General features: G+C 34.5%; 1 protein-coding gene across 4 annotated transcripts in view; it reads right to left on the reverse strand.

Moving 5' to 3' along the window:
* ACTR3B (actin related protein 3B) overlaps positions 1-26,294 on the reverse strand; it is a 1,280,959-nt gene that overhangs the window by 770,379 nt on the left and 484,286 nt on the right. For 3 of the 4 annotated variants that reach the window (XM_044066887.1, XM_044066888.1, XR_006364220.1), the window contains exon 4: positions 7,044-7,154. The exons of the other annotated variant lie outside the window; for it this stretch is intronic. In XM_044066887.1, the coding sequence (XP_043922822.1) occupies positions 7,044-7,154 (111 nt within the window). The remainder of the gene's footprint in view (positions 1-7,043; positions 7,155-26,294) is intronic. 4 annotated transcript variants of the gene reach the window in all.

The following is a 26,294-nucleotide window of genomic DNA, read 5'->3' on the forward strand; positions in this document are numbered from 1 at the left end:
AATTTAATATGGAAGTAAAATGCTGATAAAATGTCTTTGGAGCCATACTTGCCATTTTTATGATTAGTAAAATAAAATTGTTAGAGCTATTACAGTCAGTCTGTTTTTATTTTATTTATTTGTTTGATGTACACTCCTGTGACAAGAACTCATATAAGAAAAATAAGAAGTTAGCCCAGTATGAATCTATGTGTAGTTCTGAAGGCATTACTGTGCTTCATTTTAGTTCTGAAGACATTAGTGTGCTCTGTTTTAGTTCCTTCTGAAGATGTGTATGTGTGTGTAAAATGCCCCACTTAGTTATAACTGGCGGTTAGAATTACCCAGGTTCAAATCCTATACCTTAGATACAACAGCCTGCATTCTCTACCCATACCACCACTTGTGATTCAGGGAGCTGAGTCCATACCTCTCAACCGTTTAGTTTCACAGAACATTTGGCTCATTCTTTTGGTCTGTTCCTCTTAAAATGTGTGATTTTCTAGCTAATCAGTGAGAAAGGAATTCACTAAATAATGACAGCCCTTTAAGTTTCAGTCTTCCTATCTTTTTCGAAACGCATGGTAACACAAAACACTATTTTAGAAACTTTCTAAGATTATACAAGCAATATTTAAAATGTGTCTCTGGTTTTGGGCCTTTGCTCCCCCACAAATACATTTTGGCTTTTTCCAGATTTCTTCTGCTGTGAAATAGAGTGATTTAGTTGTGTCAAGTCGATGGTGCAGTGGTAGTGTTGCTATCTCCCCCCACAAGGCTCTCTGGTTCAATTCTTGGTTGGGGTGCCTTCTGTGTGGAGTTTATATGTCCTCCCTGTGTTTGGGTGGGTTTCTACTACATTACAACAACATGCATCTAGAGCATTTCTTGCTGAGCTTCTGTTGAAAATTGATTTTGTTCCAAGCTGGACTTTCCTGGTAAATAAACGTTAAATAAATAAAAAAAAAAATTACAAGGAGCTGAGAGCTTCAGGGGAAAAGAAGTTTAGTGTTGCTTATTCCAAGTCTGTTTTTACATTGTTAGTAGCACAACAGGTAATAGCCTTAGTTCTGATGCAGAAGGCTGGGGTTCTACTCCCAAAATATGCAGATGGATCACTGGTACTGTACTGTGTTGTACTTTAAATGGAGTGGATGCTGCAGTTTTGTGAATGTCCTCTTTGGTGGAGATGCCTAGTAACCATGAACCTGTTATATGTTTGCCATCCATGCCCTATTGCAATATTACTATTATCATTTTTAATGTAACATATGCAATTTAATCTTCAAGGACAACAGCCACTTTATTTGTAGATAAAACAATGAAATATAATTTTTTTCTTAGCAGCAACCTCTTCATTAGTTAGAGATCCGAGATCCCTTTAATGTGGAATTATTTAGATAACTTCTGCAGATATTTTGCATATTTACTGACATGGGTGGATTGTAATGACAGAAGTGGCCTTTTATATTTGACATTTTCTGAAATGGGTGGTTTTGTCATTATTGGTTCATACATTTTGTTTCATTGCTTACTAGAAGACTGTTCAAAACTACAAATTTAAAACCCAGTCTAACAACTGGTGCTGTATTATACAAGGAATATAATTTAATATAATCAGGAGGGTGAATCAAAGAATGCATACATGTGTGCATGGCCCTAAAAATGTGTTTGAAAAAAGCCCAGAGGAGAGTGTGAAAGGCTCAAAATCATGGGCAAATTTTAAGATTTACTTTCGTTACCAGAGCAATGGATGAAGGTAAAACAGTTCACACCATATTACCTTGACCTGGCCAAGCCTTTTGACACAATCCCCTACTCAGGTGCAGTACAAAAGATGAATAATGTAGGAGCAAACACTTGCATCACTAGCTGGATTGCCAACTTGGTCACAGAATGCAGGAGATCAAAATAGGGGAAGAGACCAGTCACCAATGGAGTCCCCCAGGGTTTGGTGCTGAGACATTTTCTCTTTGGCATATACATCTCAAAAGTAAAAGGAAATACCAAAGGGCTTTGGCCAGTTAAGTTTGAGATGACTGCCAGCTAGGAGCAGTTATTGATTCCCCAAATGACTTAACCACCATGCAGGAAGGTTTGTCCCAAATAATAACTGGTGTTAAAATCATGACAATGCCCTCTGAGAACTGACCCAATTGTTTGTTATTTGGGAACTTCTGTGTACAGTAACCTAACTTTTGACCAACATGTGCCCAGAGTAATAAGAAAGCCTTTCTATATTGCACAACTTATAAACAAATTGATTGTGACTAGATCTAGAGATGTTGTTGTCCCCCTTTACAAAGCTCTCATTAGGGCAATAATTTTGTATAATGCCCACTTTGTCATGTATCTGTCCAGCCCCATGCAACAACTGAAATACCTTCAGAGATACCTTACTAAAAGGATACAACTCCTAAACAATAGGTCTTGCATGAACAACCTCAAAGATTTATTACTATACTCAGTATCCTACAGAGTGCTTAGAGGTGACATGTCTGGCATACAAGACAACCTCCAACCTAATACAGATGGACCTACTGAACATCAGCAAGTCAAATGGCATCAGAAATACTCAGTTCAGGTATCCATCTAAACTGAAGGTTGGGAAGAGATGGATATATATCCCAGAGGCTACCACTGTTCCAGAACAGACTATCCTTAAAAATAAAACAAAGTTCATTTGTACATATTCAAATGCAACTTGGATCTAAGGATGGGTAATAAAAAATGTACTCCAGGATTGCCCCTCATGCCACTAATGGATAGAGGCAGTTCCTAAATGCTGCATCCCTTACATGGATCCACTCAAATTATCTATGGTATGATCACTGTTATTCTCACTAGAGCTAATATACAATTATCAGCCAATGCACAGGTAAGACCAATCAGAAAATGTTAACCAATTCCCTTTTGGTGCTTGAATTAAGCTTAAAATGTCCTCCAAGTGAACCTTTGTTGTGGTAGTAAATAGTTATAAAAAATTGCCCTTTTTAGATCACTAAGTGCCCCTCTCACCCTCTGCCCTCCCAGTCTTCAACAGCTTCCGGCGCCTATGTCTATTCACCTTTCACTGTTCTACTCTCTTGCTCTAATTCTTCCTCCCATTCACCTCATGAAACTTTGAGTGCATAAGTGTCTGCACTCCCAATTATACTTATGTACTCCAAAATACTTATGTTTTAATTTCATTCAATGCTTTGCTACACCTTGCTCAAATGTTATTATTCTGTCTTCTATATTACTGTGTCTTTAGTAGTTTTGAAAATTGTATTGTACATAACTTTGTTGATATTAGCTTTGTAATACTTGTAATTGGAGATTTTCTCCCCAAGTCTCCATTGAAATCGGGCTCATTTTGGCCCAATGGACTTTCCCGGTTAACAAACTGCAAATAATAAGAATAAAAATAAGTAATTCAGCACCCTGATTGCAAAGATCATTGAAGCATATACCTGCTTGGCAAACCTGCCAACTCAATGGACTCCCTGTTAGGGAGATGGACAGTAGAGCTCTCCTCAGCAAGCTTGCTACCACCACAGAAAAAGAAACAAGGATTTTGTCAGTTTTTTGTGGGATAAGTTCAACCACATCCAGTTCCTTCCATGCCTGCATGAGAATTAGGTCAACTAGTTTGTTAGCAAGAGGGACAACCCAAGAAGTAGACAAGCCATCCTCAAAAGCCCTTCTGTCTGAGTAATTCAAAGATCTTACCAAAGAAGACATCTTTAAGGGGGTACCTAAGGGACCCCTCTCCCTCACAAAATCAGTATCTTCAGTGAGAGACACCTGAGGGGAGTCTATGTGCCACCTTTTGCATGTGTGGTTTCAGTGACTGTCTCCAGTGGGATGCCCTGGGGAAGACTCTGAAGCAGAGGGGGAGTTCATAATGTGAACTGCTTCAAGACACCAAGGGGCTGTCTATCCCAATGTGACAGGAAGCAAGATGAGAGGACCTAAATAACTCAGTGGGGGGTGGGGGGAGATCCAAGTGGGGAAGGGAAGCCTGTTCCCTGGACTGTGAGAACAGTCTCTCAAAGGCATTGAATGCCAATAATGAAACAGGTCCCATTACTGCTCATGTAGTATCCAAGGCAAAGACAAGCTCCAAGAACCCACCAGGCTCTGCTCTGAAGCTGACACTGGAGCCAAACTGTCAAGAGCTAAGGCACCGAGAAGAAAGGACAGCTCCAGAAGTTTTGGAGTCGATCCTGACACAGTGATGCCATCCCCAACCCCTCAGCTCCAAGACCCATTGAGATTGGAGGTGCTTATTCTAAACTGGGTCAGAAATGTTTTTAGTGTCAATGAATTCCAGTCCTTTAGTTCTGACAATGGCACTTCCCACAGTCCACTCTAATCCAGTTGCCCAGAAATGGAAGGTCAGATTGGGAAAGGACTCATAATCAGAGATGAAGAAAGAGTGAGTCCTCACCCTCCGACTTACTTCTATGCTGGATCTATGTTCTTAGAAATGTCCTCACCATTCTGTTAACATCTGCCTTGAAAAGGCTCCTGGAGGACCACACTGATCTCGATGATGAAGCCACAGAAGAGGGTCTGGACTCTGGGAAGAAAAGGTGATCTGAGCCTGGAGCTAACCAGCTCCAGAGAGAACCTAGGCCCTGGAAATGGAGGCCGGCTATGTTTATTATAGAAACAATTGATGACGGTCATGTTAAAGAAAATGTTTCAATATACATTATGAAAGTCAAATAACACAGTGAGTGCAATGTGAATTTGAAAAAGCTTTAAGAGCAAAAGGAATCTGGTCTAAATTGCTCCTAAATGAAAATTGGCAGGCATGGTAAAACTATGTCAAGTGAATCCTCCTCAAAACAAGGGAACAATGAAATGATGCAATGCACATCTCCAGATGTCTTATGGCTTCCTCAGCATTCAATCTGCTTGCTAAAAAAGTTTTAAAAGTAAAACAAAGTGAAATAATGTGATCTGGTGGCCGTAGTCCATTCCCAGGACATTCTGAGATTACCATCTAATAGACAAATGCCATTAGGTTAATTTTGCTACTATAATAACAACAAATAAAAGTGACTGCTGACAAGTGTGACATGGAGACAATCACTGGCCGGGTCACAAACTAGGAAATAGAACCAGGAAGTACTCCTTATGAGTGATATATGAAGCTAATTATACCAGTGCCAATTCTCACCATTTTTGTTTGTTTGTAATACAAGTTGAATTAAACTAGCTTGAGAAGTGTTTATCTGACTATGTAGTTAAGCAATATGTCATGAAACAGTGCAAAGTGCAGATGTTACCACATACTCAGAAGCACCGTGAGCAATGATGCCAAAAGGCAGAAGTCATACAGCCCCTGTGTGCACAGGTGGCAAGTTCTGTGCTATGTATGTCAGTTTCAGACATATGTGGTTTTATACAACCAATACCTTTAAATTAAATATTTTCTTCAGGATCTCATTCATGCATAATAGCCAACTATTAAACAAACTTTTTACAAGGCCGCACCCTGTTCCATCAAATGAACAGAGACTAATTTAAGGAAAAAAATACTTAGAATATAGTCTTAGATACTTTTCTGTTATGTGCTAATGTTTAATGAAAAATATAAGATTAAATGAAAGTATTTATTGGCCTATAAAACATTACCTCATACAACATAATACAACTTTCTCTTCCTGCTATAACTCTGTTGTCTGCATAGTAAAAACAGTGTAATCTCTGCTTTTGTTTCTAACATAAACATATATGTTTGACTGTCTTTCTTTTCCTTTCTGTTCTTTGCTATTATTATGACATGCATTAAGACAGTAAAAACTAGTTGTGCTATATTTCAAACTTAATATTACCTGAGAACACATGGTAGCAACTTAATACAAGAAATATGCAAATACTAACGACAGTAATATGTGTTGTTTTTCGTATGTATGCAATTTTGATTTTGTCTGTTGACAGACCATAAGAAAGCATGACACAGATGCCATTTACTTTGTAGACTATGCTGTCATGTCAAATAAAACATCTGCAGTCAATCTTATAAAGCTGCTTCACATTTAAAGCATCTTTGTAGCAGAAAATTAGAAAACAGGTCATTAAAAACACAATCAGGAGGGCAGCAGAAGTACAGAGGTTAGGCGCAGATCATAAAAACAGTCAACAATATAAACCAGCATCTGCATCATCAGTTCAACAACAAAACTGCTGTTACATGTCAAGATGTCAAGACTTGGAAGTGACTGAGTGTTTATGTGTGTGTGTGTGTGTGTGTGTGTGTGTGTGTGTGTGTGTGTGTGTGTGTGTGTGTGTGTGTGTGTGTGTGTGTACTGAGAATGAAATATAGAAGACAAGTATAAAATAATATCTATGCCAGGGCAATATAAAACTATTGTGAGACCACTGCATAGTCAATTACTTAAGCCTCTGGTTTGTTATGAGCCAGAAAAGTAAATCTAACCCTCTGGAATGTGCAATAAACATTGTACCCATGCCAATGACTAAAATAGATGGGATTACAAAATGGGTTTAGAAATAATACACAGAAGCAACAAATCAAGATTTTTGGCATTACTGTTTTAAGCAGATTGACTCACTTTATCCATTACCCTAATAAGTCCATCTGAGTCCAGCTGAATTTATCCCCCAAAGCAAATATACCATCAGGCATTTCTGCGTGGGCACATGGTTATATCTGCATTTCTCAAATACTTTTATGGAGATGCACAAAATGCCAACCAAAAATGATCAAACACAATTCACTGAGACTCCGCAGCAAGCTTTAACATGAGTCCTGCAACGGGATAGGTCCATGTTTCATTATTCCTTTCCAGTTAGAGAATTATGATTCAATATGTTGCTGTCACTTGATATGTTCAGGCTACATAAATCATGCTGCCCAAACTAAAAACATAACTGATTAATAGAAGATTACAAAAGATGTTTTTACTGCTGCACTAATCAAGCAATGTTACACCAGTATTTATTTTAAAGGCTGTATTAAAAGGGTGGGTATCCATTTCATACTTGTGTGGACTGAAGTCAGCAGTCTCTACCATGCTGAGTGCCTTCTGAAATTCAGTACTTACCATCAAGAAATAATGATCTTCTGGTTCTGCTCGTAGATACTTGAATATTACTTGCTCCATAAACCTCTCCATCAGATCCCAGTCTTCAACAATACCATGTCGGATTGGCCACTGCAACAGATAAAGAAAAAAGCATTCAGTTTTCACAAGTTACAAAAAAAAAAACATTGCAATGTGAAAATTCCACCTGCTGAGCAATTGGAATTAATGTCTACTTAATAAATAATCATTACGTTAAAGCAGCCAGGTCAAACTATGTTACATCTATTAGGTTGCTAGACATTGTTGAAAATGTGTGGTACGTATTTAATTACTTATTACTTGACTATAAAGGCCGCACTGGGTGAAGTCCATTTTCAAGGAAGGCACAGACAAAATGTTCCAAGATATAATAAAACACCACCAGTCAGATATTAGAATGTACGACACATATTTTTATATAGGCATAAAATACCCGCAGATATTCCCATCATTGTTAAGACATCCATGCACTGTAATTAGAAATGTCAAATACAGATACAGATAAGTTTTAGAATTAATGGCATACATTGTTGCAGATAACAGAATATATACTTGCGTGTCCCTGGATATTGGTCCAGGAGTGCACTCTAACTTAAAATAAAACTTACTGCACATATGAAAGAACATAATAGCAATGAGCTTTTAATGATGGCATTGGCAGACTTGAGTAATGTGAGAATACATAGGTATTGCGATGCAGGTGATCTAACTGAAAGGCCAACACAACCACATGCATGGCACTGTACAGGAGCGGAAACCTAAGATGACCTGCTGCTCTGTGATGACAGGGGATGCTGCATGGACCAGAAATAAACAGCAGCAGCAGTACAGGGTTAAAAGTAAGGTGCATGACAGAGTACAAAATGAAGAGAAGACAGTACAGAAAATACAAAAGGTATGATCACATGACTATACTTTGGTATCCATGAAAGTGATGTGTAGGTGTTTACTGGGTAGTTCAGGTTACCCTCATATACAATCAGTGGCTCTGAAACCTACAAGACTTACTATAATTCTGGGAGGGGGCTAATGTGTGTTGCTCTGGCAATATTCAGTCAAGTGGTATAATTGCAATAAAGCATCTCCATGAAGATATTGTGGAATTTTCATATACCTTATCAGGGCTACATCATAAAACAGAGATGTTTACAATTATTCTTTTTCTCACAATTCTTTCTGCCAAAACTTGATAATGGTACAGAAATGCCCAAGAGATTAACTTGTTGCAGCTACAATAGGTATTGACATGAACAGGAGAGTGATCCTCACATACTGATTACCTACTGTCACATTCTGGAAGTTCCTCAAGTACACGTTATGGAAATGGTGTCTGTACCATTTTGGAATTCACTCAAGGTATTTTTTTTTTTTTGCTAAAAAAGTTTGTTTATTTTATAATTGCTGAACGTTATGACTTCATTTTATAGCTGTGAGTGAACATCAGCAGTATAGAGCAAGTTCCATAAACTACAACTTATGTGAGACCTTTAGCCTTACTACAGAGGGTGAGGCAGGTCTAACAACATTCTTCTAATTGAAAGGACTCGCTCAGGTTTTGTATAGTCTGCAACTTTTTGTCCTTTTTTCAAATCCTCACATTAAAAAGATTAATCATTACTTATCTTTATGAATCTTAAGAGTCACTGTTTGGTGTTCTGTTCAGGTAGGAGGTCTTCATCACACTCTGTGGTCTAAGCCGAATGAAACTCTAAAAAGATTGTTTTATTACTTGTGTGATGCTAGAGGCATGGTCAGTCTACAGGACACCAGCGTGTCCTTCTCTAATGGACTATTTATTTCCTGCCCGATGCTACAGTCATGGTCAGTCTACAGGACAACAGCTAGTCCTTTTCTAACCCATTCCTCATCTGTGTCATCTTCTTTCTAGTTAGTATTATGTAAGGGGCTTGTCACTGGAACGTTGTTCTATGTTCAGCTACAGTAACTGGGTGGGAAGACTCATCTGCACTTTAGTCCAGCAAGGCAGACATACAAGCCTCCCACAAAAAGGAAAAGGAAAGGGAGACGTGATTACATTTGAGATAGCCACAGATGATGGCATACCGGTCACTGAGCTTTGTCCTTCACTACCCAGCAATTAATGCAGGACTTTAAGAATGCAAATCACCTGTAGTCAGAAGGGCTCCCACCTTATTAAATAATATGAGGTACTAAGGCAGAGATACGATGGAAGGAATGAAACTATCATGCAAGATAGTCAGACATATGCTGGAAAAGGACAAACAATGAATTTCTATACAAAACATCGCTGACTAGACAGGAAATATCTAACATGTACATATAAAAACAAAGGAAAACAAGCAGGTGAATGACTCCAAAACCATTATGGTTGTGGTGGGGATGGACAACAGAGAAACAGGAAAGGATGCCCATATAGGCCCTATCGTCAAGCATACAGTTGTTTTTGCAATGCAGTAGTTCCGTTTTCAGTACAAGAAAAAAACTTCAATATCTAGAAGTATGGCCTCTCATCAAAAGTTTAAAAATAAAATGATAATACATCTTTTAAAATGCAAATCATCATAGTAAATATATTTGGATTTCCATAAAAAACTTAGATCATTATTATATAATACTAAAAGATCCTCTCCATATAGCCTGCAAAAGCTGACAGTTGATGTATAAACATGCTTCCCTTTCCTGTCAGACTCTTATTATAGAGTCTTTAAATTACTGCCTATCAGAGGACATGAATTATAGAAGCACTCCCAGCTACATGTTATGGCAATACAATCTAAAACTGAATACGTGTGGGACTACTGGACTCAAAAGTGTACATTTTTAGATTAATCTTACATTAAAAATGGTGGCAGAAAATATTACTGCATATGGTGTAGCATTTAGTTCATGGGAGTTGCCACATATGAACAAAGAGACTGGTTTTCCATTTTTTTCAGGGAAAAATACCAGTAAATCCAACATTTGTATTAAGTATTGGAAAATGATGGCATTTTCATGGAAATTTGTATTTCAGGCCGTTTTACTCAATCACCACAACCTATATTTCTTCTCATATTTATTATTTATTAATGTCAGCTTGTCCTCCCTGCAGTCGGGTGACATTTAAAGACATGCAGGTAGGTGCGTGTGTGAATGGGTGTGCCTTCTATGAAAGTTGGGCGTTGGGCTGGCAACTCTGCACCATAAAAATCCACTGCCAATCATTAGTGGACCAGAGTTCCACTGTGGCGACCCCTAACCAGGAAAAGCCAAAAGAAAGAAAGAAATATCAGCTTGCTTTATTATGTGTTGTGTGCCTAGACACTATTTTAATTTTCAGAGTTTGAAAACTGTATACCATCCACAGTTGTGCATGTCCCCTTTGTTCTTCTACACTAGAATGTTTATTCTCCAGTCATCTGAAATATGCCTTTCTCACCATACTGCTATGAATACCCTCTGGATCCATTTCTCCACTAACTCACCCAGCCTATACTGATTACCTTTCTTTTTGTACTGGAAATTGCAGCTCTCTGCTTTGATATTAGTCCTGATGCAGACCTCTTGGTTATTAAGTTAAACATCCCTGAACAAGACAAGATTTTGGCTGTTTTTTGATTCGAAACAGACTGGAAAGAATTTAATCTTGCATTCCTTAGTAAAATAGGGCAAAAATGAAATAGCATATGTAATTCAAAGTATAAGTCAAAAATGGGATAGCTAATGGGATCCTCAGATTCAAACACAGATCAGAGAAGTATTAGAAAAACAAAGCAATAAATAAATGTTGATCCAAATTGCTTGTAGAAAAAACAGAAAAGATATGATACCCTTAGCTGATGGAGATAAAAGAGATAGCAAATGCTACAGGAAAAAATATATAAGAAATTGACAATATTTGTACAACTGCAACTCATTCAACTCATTGTAGCTAAAAGGCTCACTATTGAAAACATGTGACTCCCATTGCTGAGTCCTGTAAGACTAAAAAAAAAAAAGAAATGCAAGAGAAAGTGAATATTGAACATTGTTCTTCTCTAAATTTAAACTTGCATTTTGCAGGAAGGGCAAAGCCTCTGCACCCCCTGATGTGGGATACAAGCCCCACCCCTGAAAGGATCTATGTCACTTTATCGAATCAACAGATGACTGAAACATAAAACACAACATCAAAAATGACCGTTCACAAAACTGGAACTTAGAAAAACCAAAACACACACATCTACTCCAGTACTAATACACGTCTGTCCATTTAAACTGCATTGTGATTAAAGGCAACTGCTACAGCAAACAAGGAGTACTTTATGGCTGACAACCATTTCAATAAAACAATAAAGATACCATTCTATTTAACTTTACTACAACCTTTTTTAACTCCTCCTACATATTTTATATATCAACTCTGAGATCACACTTCAGTGGGGAAGATGGTGAATTTCCCAATCTTCACTGCACCACAATCTCCATTCAAATGCTTCCTGGTTTTTTGAAGGTATGAATTTTGAGTTTGTGCATGTTTGTCCTTTTAAAGTTTTACTGTTTTCACCTCATTCATTTAAGTTTCAGTCTTGTATTCTATTGATAAACTGATAGGGATCCCTCTGAACATACACATTATATATGGCAACTCCAAGATCACCATTCCTCAGTGAAAATATACTATTCCAGGAAATTAATGTATATAAGTGCACATTTTCAGCCATTCCATTTCCAGGTTTTAGGACTCAGCAGTGCAGGCCCAACGATTTTAAATTATTACCTAGTTAAACAGTATTTAACTTAGCAAAAGCTGTCTTTGCCAAAATAAAGAGAGTCATATAACAGTTTGAATTTACTTAAAAAAAAACTTTTTGTCATGTGCTACCTCAGAAATAGGCTCATTGGACATATGCAAAAGAGGGTGGCCTGTAAAACGAAGCCCACATCTAAATGTAATGTTGTAAGAGAGCTGGAGATTACATCAGCAGATTGCTTTTAAAGATTATAGTCTTCCTGATTTCAGTTCTTCAGTTACTGAATTCTAATAAAAGTTAATGATTTCCAGATGTGAAATGTTAATCAAGCTTAGTTAAGAGCTGTAAAAGTATAGTTAAATTTCTTATACTAATTCAAAATGGGCTCAAATGAAAAATGCCACAAGCAACATTTTCTGTTTAAATTTAATTGTATAGGACCATGCATAAAATGTTTTGCCTTAGGGTTTGTGGCAGCAGCTTGACTGCTATGATTGAAAGGTCTCATTTAGCAAATAAGGAACAATTAAGGCAGCCTTTTATAAGAATAATTAACCCTCTGTCTCTCTTTCAGGATCTGTCTTGCCTATATAGTTGGTGACCATGGTGGCAGACTGCTTCATTCCTAATGCAGGACATAAACCATTATTTTCTGATAAATAAAGGATGCCAGGATTATACAGATGGGAAAATGAATGGAACAGAGTGCTCCTACTCAGCAGACTTTTGACATTAAAGTGAATAATTTTTAAGTTGGTTGTATACCCCACGGAAGGCAGAGGGGAGACGATGTGACTTGACAGGGGGAAAGATAAGTAATTTCTGAGAATCTGATCTCCACCAGGACAGCAGGATTAATAAGATCAAACAGGACACAGGACAAGTTTTTTCACAAGGAGATGATCTGCCCTAGATAGCTGTAGAGAAAAGGCATGCACAATGTGGGTCTACTGCAACAGGTTGATGCATAAAGCACCAGCAGTAAACTGGACAAGTCCGACTCATCCAGTAACAAGGGTACTACCATAAACAATCTTTTTTTTCAAGTAACAAGTCTTCTACAGCTTCTTGTGAGCTTCCCCTGCCTCCTTTCTTATATATGTGGATATATGACCATCCATTAAAAAATCACTACCTCAAAAGGCAGCTGATCAAACAAGACTTGTCAATCAGCAGCCTATCAAAAAAACAAAATAACACAAAAACTCTTATTTTTTATTTTTTTTTTTTGCAAGGGGACAAGACCTGCTAAGTATATTTACCATCTCCAGAACCACATCTCAGTGGGTAAAGGGTAAATTCCTTAATCTCCACTGTACTGCAATTTCCTTTTTAACTCATATAATTTTTATTTTTTTCAAAACATATTAAAACTTTCATCAAATATTAAGTATAACACAAACTATATACAATATTTACAAGTAGCCTGACATTGATGGTGAAATCAAATAAATCATAAAGATTGAGGTAATATACAATTATCAGAGTGAATCTGGTGGTAGTCACAGAGTTTCTAGTAATGATAAGACTTTTTTCCAAGGGTTTTTTTACCAATGGCCTACAGTAAATCCTTAGTTCTTTAATTTTAATTTCCATCAATACTGAACTTTCTAATAAAGTTAAAAAGTCTTCCAAGGTAAGTGCTATTCTTGTTTTCCATCTTCTATGTATGCATTTCCTGGAAATCGTTAATATTGTCCAAAGTAGATACAAGTTTGTTTTGTTCAAGTAAGGACCTTTATTTACATTCAATAGAACCAATGTTTTACATAAAATAAATGATTCATTAAATAAAGCTTTAAGAAAATTATTTATGACATTCCAGTAAGGTTTAATGTTACTATAATCATAAAAATATGACTCCAGTCAGCTTCAGACACCTGTTCACATCTCCAACATAATCAATTTCTGGAAGAACTAATCCTAGCAACCCTATCCAGTGATAAGAATGCTCTATGTAAAAATTTCCAATTGAAAATGTTGCACTATTGTGAATTAGATGTGTTTTACTCATAGTAAAACATTTGATTTGAATTCTGGTGATGTACTGAATAACCTTTAGTGATATGTTTCCAGAAGGATAATTTGGGAGTCATTTTGTAAGTTATTGTCTCTTTTTATAGATATGAAATACTATTCTTCATGTTGTGATTGTTATATATAGTTCCATATAAGTAATTTATGAATTTTGGAGTATCTTTAAAAGAACAGTTATTAATTACCCTTCATAAATAATGAGAATATATTAAAATTCTCTGTAGACTTAACCAGTCTTGAGATGGTATTTCATAAAGTGATTTTATCATTTGTATATCCAAATCCTGTAGCTCTTTAATGAATTGTATCCAACAAATAAAGTTTTTGTGTTCCCAAGAATTGAACATTTCTCTATATATTTTATGAGGATAATCCTTTGTGTTAATAAATGGGATTAAAAGCTCAAACCACAATTTTAAATCCAAATTTATATTAATTAATTTCCTAAAGGTGTTGAAAAGAAAATCAATGAAGTTTAATTTAGTTGGTATAATTATGTTATATTGCATATTAATACTTGCAGATACCATAATTTATTAACTTTGTTCATTATTGAAAAGTTTTTTAATGAAGTATTTTCATTTGTTAGTATAGTAGTGTGTAGAGTTTTCCAGTTGGCAGAATAGTTGGGATTTATCCACTCCATGACAGTTTTAAATATGGATGCCTTTATATATGATTCAATGTCTGCGAAATGTAGTCCTCCTTGTTTCCATGGCCTTATGTGATGTGTGTAAGCCACTCTACTTCTTTTAGGAAACCATAAAAAATTTAATAAAATTGAGTTTATTTCTTTAAGGTGAAGTCTCTCAGGATACAATTGAATAGCTATTGCTACATATATGATTTTAAGAAGTAGTACCACTTTTATTAACTGTAGTCTATCTTCAAAGGTCAAAAATATTTTATTGCATTTTCCACTGTAGTTTAAATTATATTAATGATTTTACTGTAATTTACCGATATTAACACATTGAAATCTTTGCATAAGATGATTCCTAGATAATTTAAAGTGAAAACTTGTTTGCCTATGATATGATTCTTGTTTGCTTGTATTTTTTTCTTCTTGTTCAATTACATGTATTTACAGTTTGACTTATTAAAATGAAGACCCGAGATCATATAATATTTTTCAATTAATAAATCTAATTTGTCCAGAGATTCTTTGGAGTTAGATAATGTAAGGAGAATATCATCAGTAAAAAGCATTATTTTAGAATTGTATTGATCATGTATGTCTAAACCACTTATTTTTGAATTATTACGCACAAGAACTGCAAGAATTTCAATAGCCAATGCAAATAAAATAGGTGACAAGGGGCAGCCTTGTTTAGTACTTTTAGTTAGAGGAATAGATTCCGAGATAAAAGGATCTAATTTAATATAAGATAGATTATTTTTATATATATATTCTTTAATTGATGAATAAAGGAAGGGGGGAAGTCAAATAACGTTAGAATTTTAAATAGATATTTCCAGTTAAAAGAATCAAAAGCTTTTTTATATATCTAATCTTACTATCAGTGCTTCTTGGTTTTCCCTATTTAGATAATCAATAAGATTAAGTATCCTCTTGATATTGTCATGTGTATGTCTATTATATATAAAACCAGTTTGATCATTGTTAATTATTTTAGATAGAGGAATTTTCATTATGCTAGTTAGAATCAACATAAATATCTTACAATCTTTGTTTAATAAAGATATTGGTCTATATGAAGAGCAAAGATCAGGGTCTTTATTTTCTTTTAGAATTGGGGTGATTATAGAATATCTCCAAGTAGGAGGCATTATTGGTTGTGATTGAACTTCTAATAGTGTTTTACATAAAAGGTTAGTTATGGATATGGGAAAAAGTTTGTATAATTCTATAATTATACCATCTGAACCTGGGCTTTTGTTAGGTTTGCTTTCTTTTATCTTATCAATTATTTCTTTATACATAATTGGTCTTTGTAGATCTAACTTTAGTTCTTCAGGTATTTTTCTTAGATTAGTAGAAATTGCATCCAGATTCAGATGATCTGTAGATGATTTCCCAGTTTTAAAATGTTCAATATAATGATGTCTGAATGCATTTAGAATATCTCCTATATCTGAGACTTTATTTCCCAATCCTTCATGTTGTATATTAATGATATTATTAATTTTCGATTTAATTTTAATTCTGGTAGATAAATTATGTAAATATTTAGGTGAAGTGGCCAAAGAATTTACTTTTAGTCTCTCTAATGTTAAGTTAGCTTTGTGATTTGAGATTTCATTATACTTCTTATTTAATTCATCTATTTTCTTTTTAATTTCTGAAGAATGTGGAATTTTTCCCAGCTTTCAATAACAAAAGTTGAGATTGTAATTTTTGTCATTCAGAATCCCATTTTCTAACTTTATTTTTATACCAGCTAAGGGTTTTGCCAAATATATAGGCTTTTAGTGAATCCCATATCATGCCTATATTAATCTCTGTGGTATAATTAATACCAAGGAAAAACTCTAAGTCTGACAAAACCCAGCATTTAAATTCTTTAATTTTTGTAATATATGGTATTCTAGATGAAAAAGTTAACAGTATAAATTCAATTTGAAATTTCAAAACTAGAGAGTTATGATCTGAAAATGGACAAGACACTATTGAGAAAGTAGAAATTTTTGAATGTGGATCATGAGAAACAAGTAACTTGTCTATTCTTGTTTGAGTGGTAAATCGATTGTCTTGATGTGAAAACAACAATGAGTTAACATGTTTTAATTTAAACGTATCTAATAAATGAAATGATTCAGTACATTTTTTAAGGTTTTTGCTGTGGTGGATAGACAAAAAGATCTCTTATTAGTAGTCTCTGAAGTATCTAAGATACAATTAAAATCTCATCCTATTAGTAAGTTACCTTTATAGTTATTAGCAATGAGATCTAAGTGTTTTTAACAGTACTTATTCCAATCCCTGGGAACAAATACAGATTTACTAACGTCCATATTTTGTTATTAAATTTAGCTATAATAAGAGCTATAAGACCATCTTTGTCTATATATCTGTAAATAACTTCAGGGCTAACAAAATTTTTTTCCATAAAATTGTTACTCCTCTAGTCTTTGACTTATAAGAAGACTGAGCTAATGTTATATATCTGTTGGGGTTCCATGTATATCTGTCATTTGTTTTAAAGTGCATTTCTTGAAGGAAACCTACTTGTGCTTTATTTAATCTTAGATATCTAAGTAGGTTAGATCTTTTATTTGCATTATTTAAGACATTAGTATTTAAAGATAATAATGTTAGGTCCATATCAATTTACTGCTAAAAGTATTTTTTTATATTTATTAGTAGTAGGAAGTTCCACTCTGATAACAACAATGGCTTAATAATTTGTAGCTTTTCAGGCATTAAAGGCCATCTTATTTTTATTTATATAATCAAATAGAATAAAGATTAAGTCAGGCTTAAAGGAAAGAGATTTACATTTAAATGATAATGTAATTAAAAGAATAACAAAATGAACAAAAATCCCATTCTAAACATGGAATGAAAATCATTCCTAATCCAACAGATAAACATATGCCTGTTGGATTATCCCTCATTACTTGTACGATCTGAATCATCTGAGCTCTATAAATATAAACTATTATATGGATAATACTTTATAAAGAAAAATAATGATATAACAATCTAAATACTTAACATAGAAAGAAATACCTACTCTACAGAATATGATTTAATAAGTCTTATTAAGTGATAGAGCACCTGATATGAAATATAGTTATGTGAAATTCCCAAGTTATAACTAATTAAATTTGTGAGATGATGATACCAAGAATATTAATCAGAATAGATTGTAATTATTTACAAATTTGTATTAATAATGATTATAATACATAAAAGAATGTACTATTATGTGGCTTCTATCTTCTCTTTAAGGTTCATTAATAATTTTTAAATATAATCACATCTGGTTAGTCTGATTAACAGTTAATATATCCAAATATTATGGAAAACAAAGCAATAGTTATATGTACTAAGGGCAAACAGGTTACTAATTCAATAAACAGATATGTATCTTGTATATGTTGTCATTCCTAATCAGACGAAGTTGAATAAATGTGCATATATAATGATAACTGAATTATACACATTCACAGTCACTTCTTTCTTACCTAAAATCAATATTGATCAATGTTTAGTAAGTTGCATGTGTAATCAAAAAAATATATATATCCAGAATACCAAAATTACATATAGCTCATTCGCATTAAATTATAGAAATGCTTAAAAAAGTTTACATGTATGAAATGAGTTTAAATTCTTTAAACTAACTTATATTCTTATTATCAAATTTATGATATTTCAACTAGACATATTATTATACACACTAAATTCCATATCATATAATATGGTCATTGCATATTTTACATATGATGACATGCACAATAAGTAACTGAATGACCTATGTCAATTACCATAGAATTGTCTCTGAGTAAAAGATGATGCCAAGTATTAAACAGAAGTGAGTTTACCTCTGTAAGAGTTACTCTAGTAACAATAAGTCAAGTAACTTGAAATTTTTAACAAAACTGCATGGTGTATTCATACCTTAGTTATGTAATTTATAATATTATATAATCTGTATCTGTTTTCTGGGTACACACTATTTCTCTACTCTTCTTATAGTACTAATTTTAGTTTGTCAGATTTGTGTAGCTTTTGTATTTGTGATCCAACTGTGATGAATTCAGACTCATTGGAGCAATAATCCATTAATTGGCATACTATTAAATTAAGGTCGCAAGGGAGATATTTAGATTAAATACTCAATAAAGTTAATACTCAGTCTTCTGGAGGTGATATCTTAAAAAGTATTGACGTGCTAAGAAATTGATAAGCATGCATAAAGTATTTCTGTCTGATATGACCATTCTGTCAAGCAAGTTAATATAAATGCAATAATATCATAACATTTTCCTCAATAGACAAAGCTGCCAAAATTAAACTATAATCAGGAGAGGTTATGGTCTCTTTATTTTCTGTATCATATTTTTATTCCAGGTTGTAGGCAGACCTCTTGTTGATTTATGAAGTCAGCTATGTCACTTCTGTCATTGAATATTTATTTATTTTATTTATTTAATTTTACATTTGTTAACTGGGCTAGTGCAGCTGGATTGTATGTCCATTTTCAGTGGAGGCCCGAGGAGATAAGCTCCATTTGTGAACACAGAGATACAGTAAGGACATCACAATATCATACAAAACAATTTTTTTTTTCAGATCATATCACACATAATACAAGGAAATGATGTTATCATGCTAAGTATCAGCTAATTCTTGAGGAAAGAAAATATTACTTTCCAATGATTATACAGAAAATAGGAAAGGTCATTTAGAGAGTGTTATTTGAGAAAAAATATATACAGAAGGATTGAAACAGAATAAAATATACAGAAGGATTGAGAAAGAACATTCATGACAAGACTTATGAAAAATTACTTGAGATATTTACTACTTAAAAGGGCTATAGCAGAGGATACAGTGTAGTGGTAAAGTAGAGGAAATCAGAGGATTAGTCAGGGTTGGAACAGGGGCATAACCAGTGTGTCTTAAGGTGTTTCTTTAGTCTTTGTTTAAAAAGTGGCAGCGAGGGAAGTATAGTTAGCTCTTGTGGCAGCATATTCCAGTGTTTTCCAGCGGTATTGTTGAATAAGGAGTCACCTGCCAGGCTATTAGTCTTGCTTGTGTTAGCAAGAAGTTTCCTGGAAGATCGTAAGGAATTGAGATTTCTGTAAGGGGTAATAAGGTTGGAAAGTATAGGGGTGTTGTTTGGTTGGTAAAATATTTTATGAACTATGGTAAGTTGTGAAAGTATCAAAATGTTTTTTAGTTCTAACTATTGAAGTTGCTGAATAATTCGTTTTCTGTTCACATAACATCCAAAGTTGGACGCTTTTGACTTTGGAAGAAAGGGAGTATAGGTAACAGTTTTTGTATTATATACTTTCCTGTATACCTCTTTTTTGGGTTGTCACCCCAACCTCACAAAGTATAATAAATGCAAATTTCAAATCTAAAAAAAAAACGCACAAACTTAAGAAAAAAAAGTGGCAAATTGGTTTGCAGGTATGCTACAGAAAAAGTTAACAAAACAAGCAGGTCAGTAAAATAAACCATGATAAATATGCTAGATTTGTGAGTAGCACATTTTATGGCACAAAAATAAATATATTATTCATTTGTATATGGTGGATGTCTGGCTACTATGCTTAGTTACAGCAGGAGCAAGAGAAATCAGTCTGTTGATATGCGACATCAAGATTCTAATTACTGACATGACCATTGTGTCAAATAAGTTAATATAAAATGAAATAATATTCTGTTATTCAGCAGTTCTTTCCCTTCCCCCCACTCCTCCTCCCCCCTCCATCCAGCTTTTCAAATGTACAGATTTCACAATTTGATCAAAGTTTTACCATATATTTTAATTTTTTTCCTTACAGATAATTTTTTCCTCACAGCTCATTGATAAGTTATTGAGTGTTGGAATAGGAAAACAGTGACAGACACTTACATTTCTGACTTCATACCCTTCATAAACTTCATGTTAATGAAATTTGATACGTGTCTCTTTCTCTGATTATTTGCTCCCCCTCATTATTTATGGCTTCTCTAGATTTTTCTTCACAAAAATTTCATTTAATCAACATAAAATATGTGATTCCATGAGTATTTATGCACAGTTGTTAACCATTTTAGTTTTGAAATATGTACTCTCAAACCGAGGACAAGAATCAATATACCAATACAGGGCTACTATTCATCTTTCACAAATCAAGGTCACCAGGTTTTCAAACTCATCAGCAGTGTATATCTTTAACTAAGCCAGAATCTCATATCTAATAACTGTCTAATGCCTTAATATGAGTCAGAAATAAAATATGCAGTAAAGTAATAATTCTAACCCACTGAAATATATTAAAATGCAATTTTACATTTTCCGTTTACCTATTTCAGGCCAACATAGCTCTCGAAATATAAACAGATTTGAATCCTAGTAAGTGTAGTTGAAGTCGGGACAGGAGTGCGAGATGATCACTAATACATAACTGATAATGCCCATATTCAAATGGCATGAAAGTGAACCATGTTTTCCTAATCACAGGAAGTGTCGCTTTTTTTATATTTAACATCTCCACTTCCTGTCAACATGGTAACCTCATACATCAGACATTCTCTGTTCATGAAGGGAATTAAAAAGAAAAAAAGGAAAGAGAAACAACTGTAGTGCTTGTGAGACGTAAATTAAAAGCTTCACATCGCATATCCACTAACTCTCCTTGTTCCCTCCAACTCAAACAAAACAGAGCGAAAGGAATAGGGCAGGGAAAGGAGAGTGAGTGCAAAGGAAAGGCAAATGATCCAAATCTTAGTCGAGTTCAAACACACAAAAGAGAAAAAAAAAAACTTGAATCATGGAAAATAGCCCAGCAAGCAGGCAACACAAACAAAAGCTTCTGTTTATGTGTAGTAACCCATCAGACAGTCAAATAACAAAGAAACAGCTAAACATGACCATCGGTTCACCAGGCAACCAAACGGGCAATAAGAAATTAATGAGCCAAAATAAATTGACAAACTAATTAGAGTTAGCCCTTCATTTGACTCACCTTCAGCAATTAATAAAGATAAGATCATAAAGCATGTGTACCTCATCTTAGTTTAATACATGAATATTACTGTATGACACAGAATTACAAATACAGATCAGGGAAGAATGTGACATCCCAGTGCCCTCCATTATAGCATATTTAATAAGTCACCACTTCTATTACTATATTAAGGTAAACTTTCAGAGAAGAAGAAGAAAAAACAAACAAAAAAAATAAGATAAATAAATGAAAGCTCCAACAAGATATTCATTACCTTTTATAAATATAATGAATAATTGTGACAGTAACAAATCGTGTTAGAGAAGAAGCTATGAGACATTTAGCTGGAACAGCTATTTTGGATTCAGTCTTTTGGTTTTTTTCTTTTTAACATCTGTCCAGGAATTTTTTTCATTTGTTCTCTTCAGAGAAGGTGATGACCAGTCCATATCTTCAGGAACAGGGACAATATTATTATTTTTGATGAACACGGAAGCCTCTTTTAAGTTGTTAAAAGTTCTTATTTCTTTTGAATAAGAGATTTTAATTCTGGCAGGAAAGGCAAGCTGTGCCTTTATATTGTTTGGTTTAAGCAGTTTTATTAGTGGCCAACCTTTTTTTTCTCTGTTCTAATACTCTGGTGGAAAAGTCATTGTCAAATCTGATTAGATATCATATTTTAAAGGTGATTTTCTCCAGGCACTTTTTAGAACTACTTCCTTGTCCAAGTATGATAACAATTTTATTATTATTGATCTAGGAGGTATATTAGATGAGGTTGAGGCAGGTTTCCTAGAGCTCTGTGAGCCCTTTCAATCCCATATGACAAACCTTATTTTAAATCTAAAAACTGAGGAATCCATGAAGTTAAAAATGAAATAATGTCCTCACCTTCAGTATTTTCATGGAGTCCGAACGTTTTAATATTTTTCCTTCTTTCTCTATTTTCTAACTCATCCACCTTATTAAGGAGCCAGGTATTTTGTTTAAGAAGATCTTCTTTTTGGATTTCTTCTTCTTTGAGTCTTCCTTCAATATCACTTAATGAAATTTCTAAATCTGTTATTTTTGTCTGTTGTTGCTGTAGCAGTTCCTTAAAAACATCAGTTTGCTTTTGACAATTAAGTTTTAGATTTTCCAAGCTTTCTTTGAAGTCATCCATTTTCAAAGACAGTTCTTGCAAGGTAGTAGTCACCAGTTGTAGTTATTTATTTAAAATTCACATCTGGATGGGAATTCCTTGAGTTGTTCATTTTCAGTGTCTGAAAATCTGCAAGTATTTCTGACAGGAAAGTATTTATAAAAAACGGCCAAATTTGTATTTATATAGTTTAAGTTATCTATATGTTTTTGATATTTTTGTTTAAAAAAATTTAAATATTTCCTGTATATCTTGATAGATTTATGGAGCTCTGAAATTATGCTGCTTTCAGTTAGCCATCAGGCTCCGTCCTCCTGTACTCCAATTTCCAACAAAACAACTGATTTTCAATCAGTTGTGCCGGCAGTTCTGTGGGTCTGACAAGCTGCCGTTCAACAATTATGTATGTAAATATATATATATATATATATATATATATATATATTTATATATATATATATATATATATATATATATATATATATAATTTATTTATTTATTTGACATTTGATTTGTTGACAGGGTTAGTCCAACTGGGATAGAACCCTTTTTCAGTGGAGACCCAGGGAGAAGAGCTTCACAGTAAATACATACAAAGTAAGTTGAATTATAATAATATAAAAATATATCCCATAGACATAAAGAATAACAAGTTAACATAGATTGCAAATAGAATCAACAATTCAGCAAGAGGAAGTAAAGAGGAGAGTATAAAGAATAATACAGAATAGTCTGTTAACAATTTAAAGTAATATACCAAAATAAAGTAGACTGGCTGTAAAAAGAGGAAGATATGGTCAGGTATGGAAAGAAAAGAATTTTAAAAGTGTAGGTTAGAAGCAGAGAAATTAAAAAAAAAAAAAAAAAAATATATATATATATATATATATATATATATATATATATATATATATATATAGATAGATATAGATAAAATTATAAATTGTGTGTGTGTGTGTGTGTGTGTGTGTGTGTGTGCGTGTGTGTGTGTGTGTGATACACTGCATTATATGGTAGGGTGAAAAAGTATACAAAGTTTATATTTAAGCATGTTAATGTATCAGAAATAATGTATCAGAAATAGTATACCCACGGTGGTGGTGCTGCGGTAGCGTTGTCACCTCACAGTAAGACGCTCTCCGGTTCGATTCTCAGCTACAGCGTCATCTGCGTGGAGATATGCTTGAATGGGAGTACCTTCGTTGAAGGTTGTGCGTCAGTCCTGGCAAGCCGGTACGTAAAAATCAACTGCCAATCATTAGCGGACCGGAGTTCCGCTGTGGCGACCCCTAACCGGGAAAAGCCAAAATAGAGACTTACTAAGGTATAATTACGGGAACAGGATACATGAAGGTAAGCTAGAGGGGATGTTGTGTATACTAGGTAGTGAAATAAACATATGAGGTGACGGATTATGCAGGATTACAGTCCAGAGAGTCGGGTGTAAGGGCAAGATTATTTGGAGGTTAAGTAAGTTTTTGATTCTTGATTAAAAAGTATGTTGATTTGTTATGCTTCTGATGTCAAGGTGGTTAGAGTTCTATAATCTGGCAAGAATGAATTGCCACAGCAATTGATGGCTTTAGATACTTACAGAAAGCTTTATGTTTGTGAATGCAGGTTTTTGCTTGTGATATATATGTGCATTAGAGAGGATAAAGTTGGATATTTGTCAGGTTTATGTAGTATTTTGAGAATAAGTTTTAATTAGTTGAATGCTAATAAGTGATGCAGCTCAATCCAACTGATTTTTTGCTGGGCCACACAATAGTGTATTCTGTTTTGTGTATTTGCTGCAAACTTGGCAACTCTGTTGTAGGTTTGTTCCAGTTTATGCTGATGAGCTTTAGGAATATTGGTTAACACAGATGTGCAGTAATACAGTGAACACAAGCAGAGTCCTGGCTACCTGCAAGAGTGAGGTTTGACTGATGTGACACAGTTGATGTATTTATGGATAAATAGCTCGTGGTCTATTCTGACTAGCAGTTTGGCTTGGGTAATTTGGTGCAGAAAATAAACCCTACCAAGTACCCACCAATGAGGATCATATCACAGATAACAGATATTGTATTGATTTATTTATTCATGCACTTACTTGCTTATATTTCTTAGATGTGTATGTCGGCTGGTCCTTGGACACCTTTAGCCATGACCTGGGTAGAATGGCAATAACAAGCAATGAAAAGTGTATAGTAAGACAATTAAAAATGGTTGAATCGAACATGGAAGGCTACAAGTTGTTGAAATGAGCATTTATTTCATCATGAAAATATCATATTTCATTTTTCAGCCAGTGAGGACAATAACTGGCAGTTACTGAATTAAGAGATGGATAGGACCAGGAAAGCAGTGAGGCAACAAGTTAAAATTACATATGTGCTCCTTAACTGGAACATCAGACAGCCTGAGTGTGCAGGAAATGATCCAGTGAATATTTGAAAGAACACTTTGATGCCATGTGAACACTGGAACAATATGCAGATGGGGCTCATGGAAAGTCAATGAAATTGACTAGCCATGTTATTTACATTAAACAAAAACTGATCAATATAGAAAACAAGGCTCAGAAGAATCATTTATGGTAAAGATGGATTGTGGAAGGAGAGGAAGGCTTTAACATTTTAAGAGTCTGAAAATGAAAGTTGTACAATGGGCAGGCTTTTCAAAGACTTCACTAGACATAAAGAATGTCTATTGACTGTTATCCACAGTGTCCAGTAGAGAGTTTGGTTAACCAAGAGTGTTTTTTGTGCAGGTTATGACTTGGTATTAAAAGGAGCAGGTTTTATCACACTTCTGCTGATAGCAGACTAGTAACAGCGGATCACAATTTGTAGGAGACTGCTATGCAACCAATGGTTCTGCTTTTAGAGACTAAGTAAGGGTCAAAATGCAGATTGTGGTACAAATGTGCATTCCCAGTTGCTTTTAAAAGTGTTTCTCAGAGGAATGTAGTTACAAACCTCAACTCAATCAGCAAGGATGCTATGCAAATGCTGCTTCTGTTACTGGATATGTGAATGAAGATTATTTGTGCATGAATGGTGAGGTCCCATTCCTCTTGGGAGGCATATAACTCCAAGGTTACCAGGTATGCCTCAAGCTCTTCCTCTCTTGTCAATATTTTTAATGACTGAACTGTCTGTGGTATTGGTATACCTCTGGCAATTGGCACCATACCGTCATCAGCATCAACTGTTGAACTACATCTATCCTGGCATTTAGGTAGATCGAGGTATTCTACACTCTACAGCAACACACAGCAGACACCACGAACTGGTCAATTTGTAACAGCATGGGAATGCTTTCACTTCATGTGACTGTCATGCAACACACTGTAAATGTCAGGACTTTGTGGCATAAAAGGTGTGTCAAAATGCCTATATTCTCCAGAGATGTGATATATTAATGCAGGAAAAAATCCAGGGGTTATGTAAAATATACAGTTTTTATTTCCTGATAGAATGAAATGGAGTGGTGCGGCACTTTCTTAGACAACCAAGAGTACTGAAATAATTTTGAGGGGAAAAGGGGAAAAAGTAACATTTTTCAAAGATCCCAGAGCTCACACAAACAGGGCAACAGTTACTTTCAAAACAGTCCAATAACTTTTTTCTGCATTAGCAAGAAGCACGAATCAAAGTCCACTGCATACAGATAATCTCTTGTAGAGTATCTTCCCTCTAGATTCCTTCACACGAAGATGTTTTTGTCTTTGCA

The sequence above is a fragment of the Protopterus annectens genome, chromosome 3.part1 (assembly GCF_019279795.1).
Source record: "Protopterus annectens isolate FY-2018-M chromosome 3.part1, PAN1.0, whole genome shotgun sequence".
Taxonomy (NCBI): Eukaryota; Metazoa; Chordata; order Ceratodontiformes; family Protopteridae; genus Protopterus; species Protopterus annectens.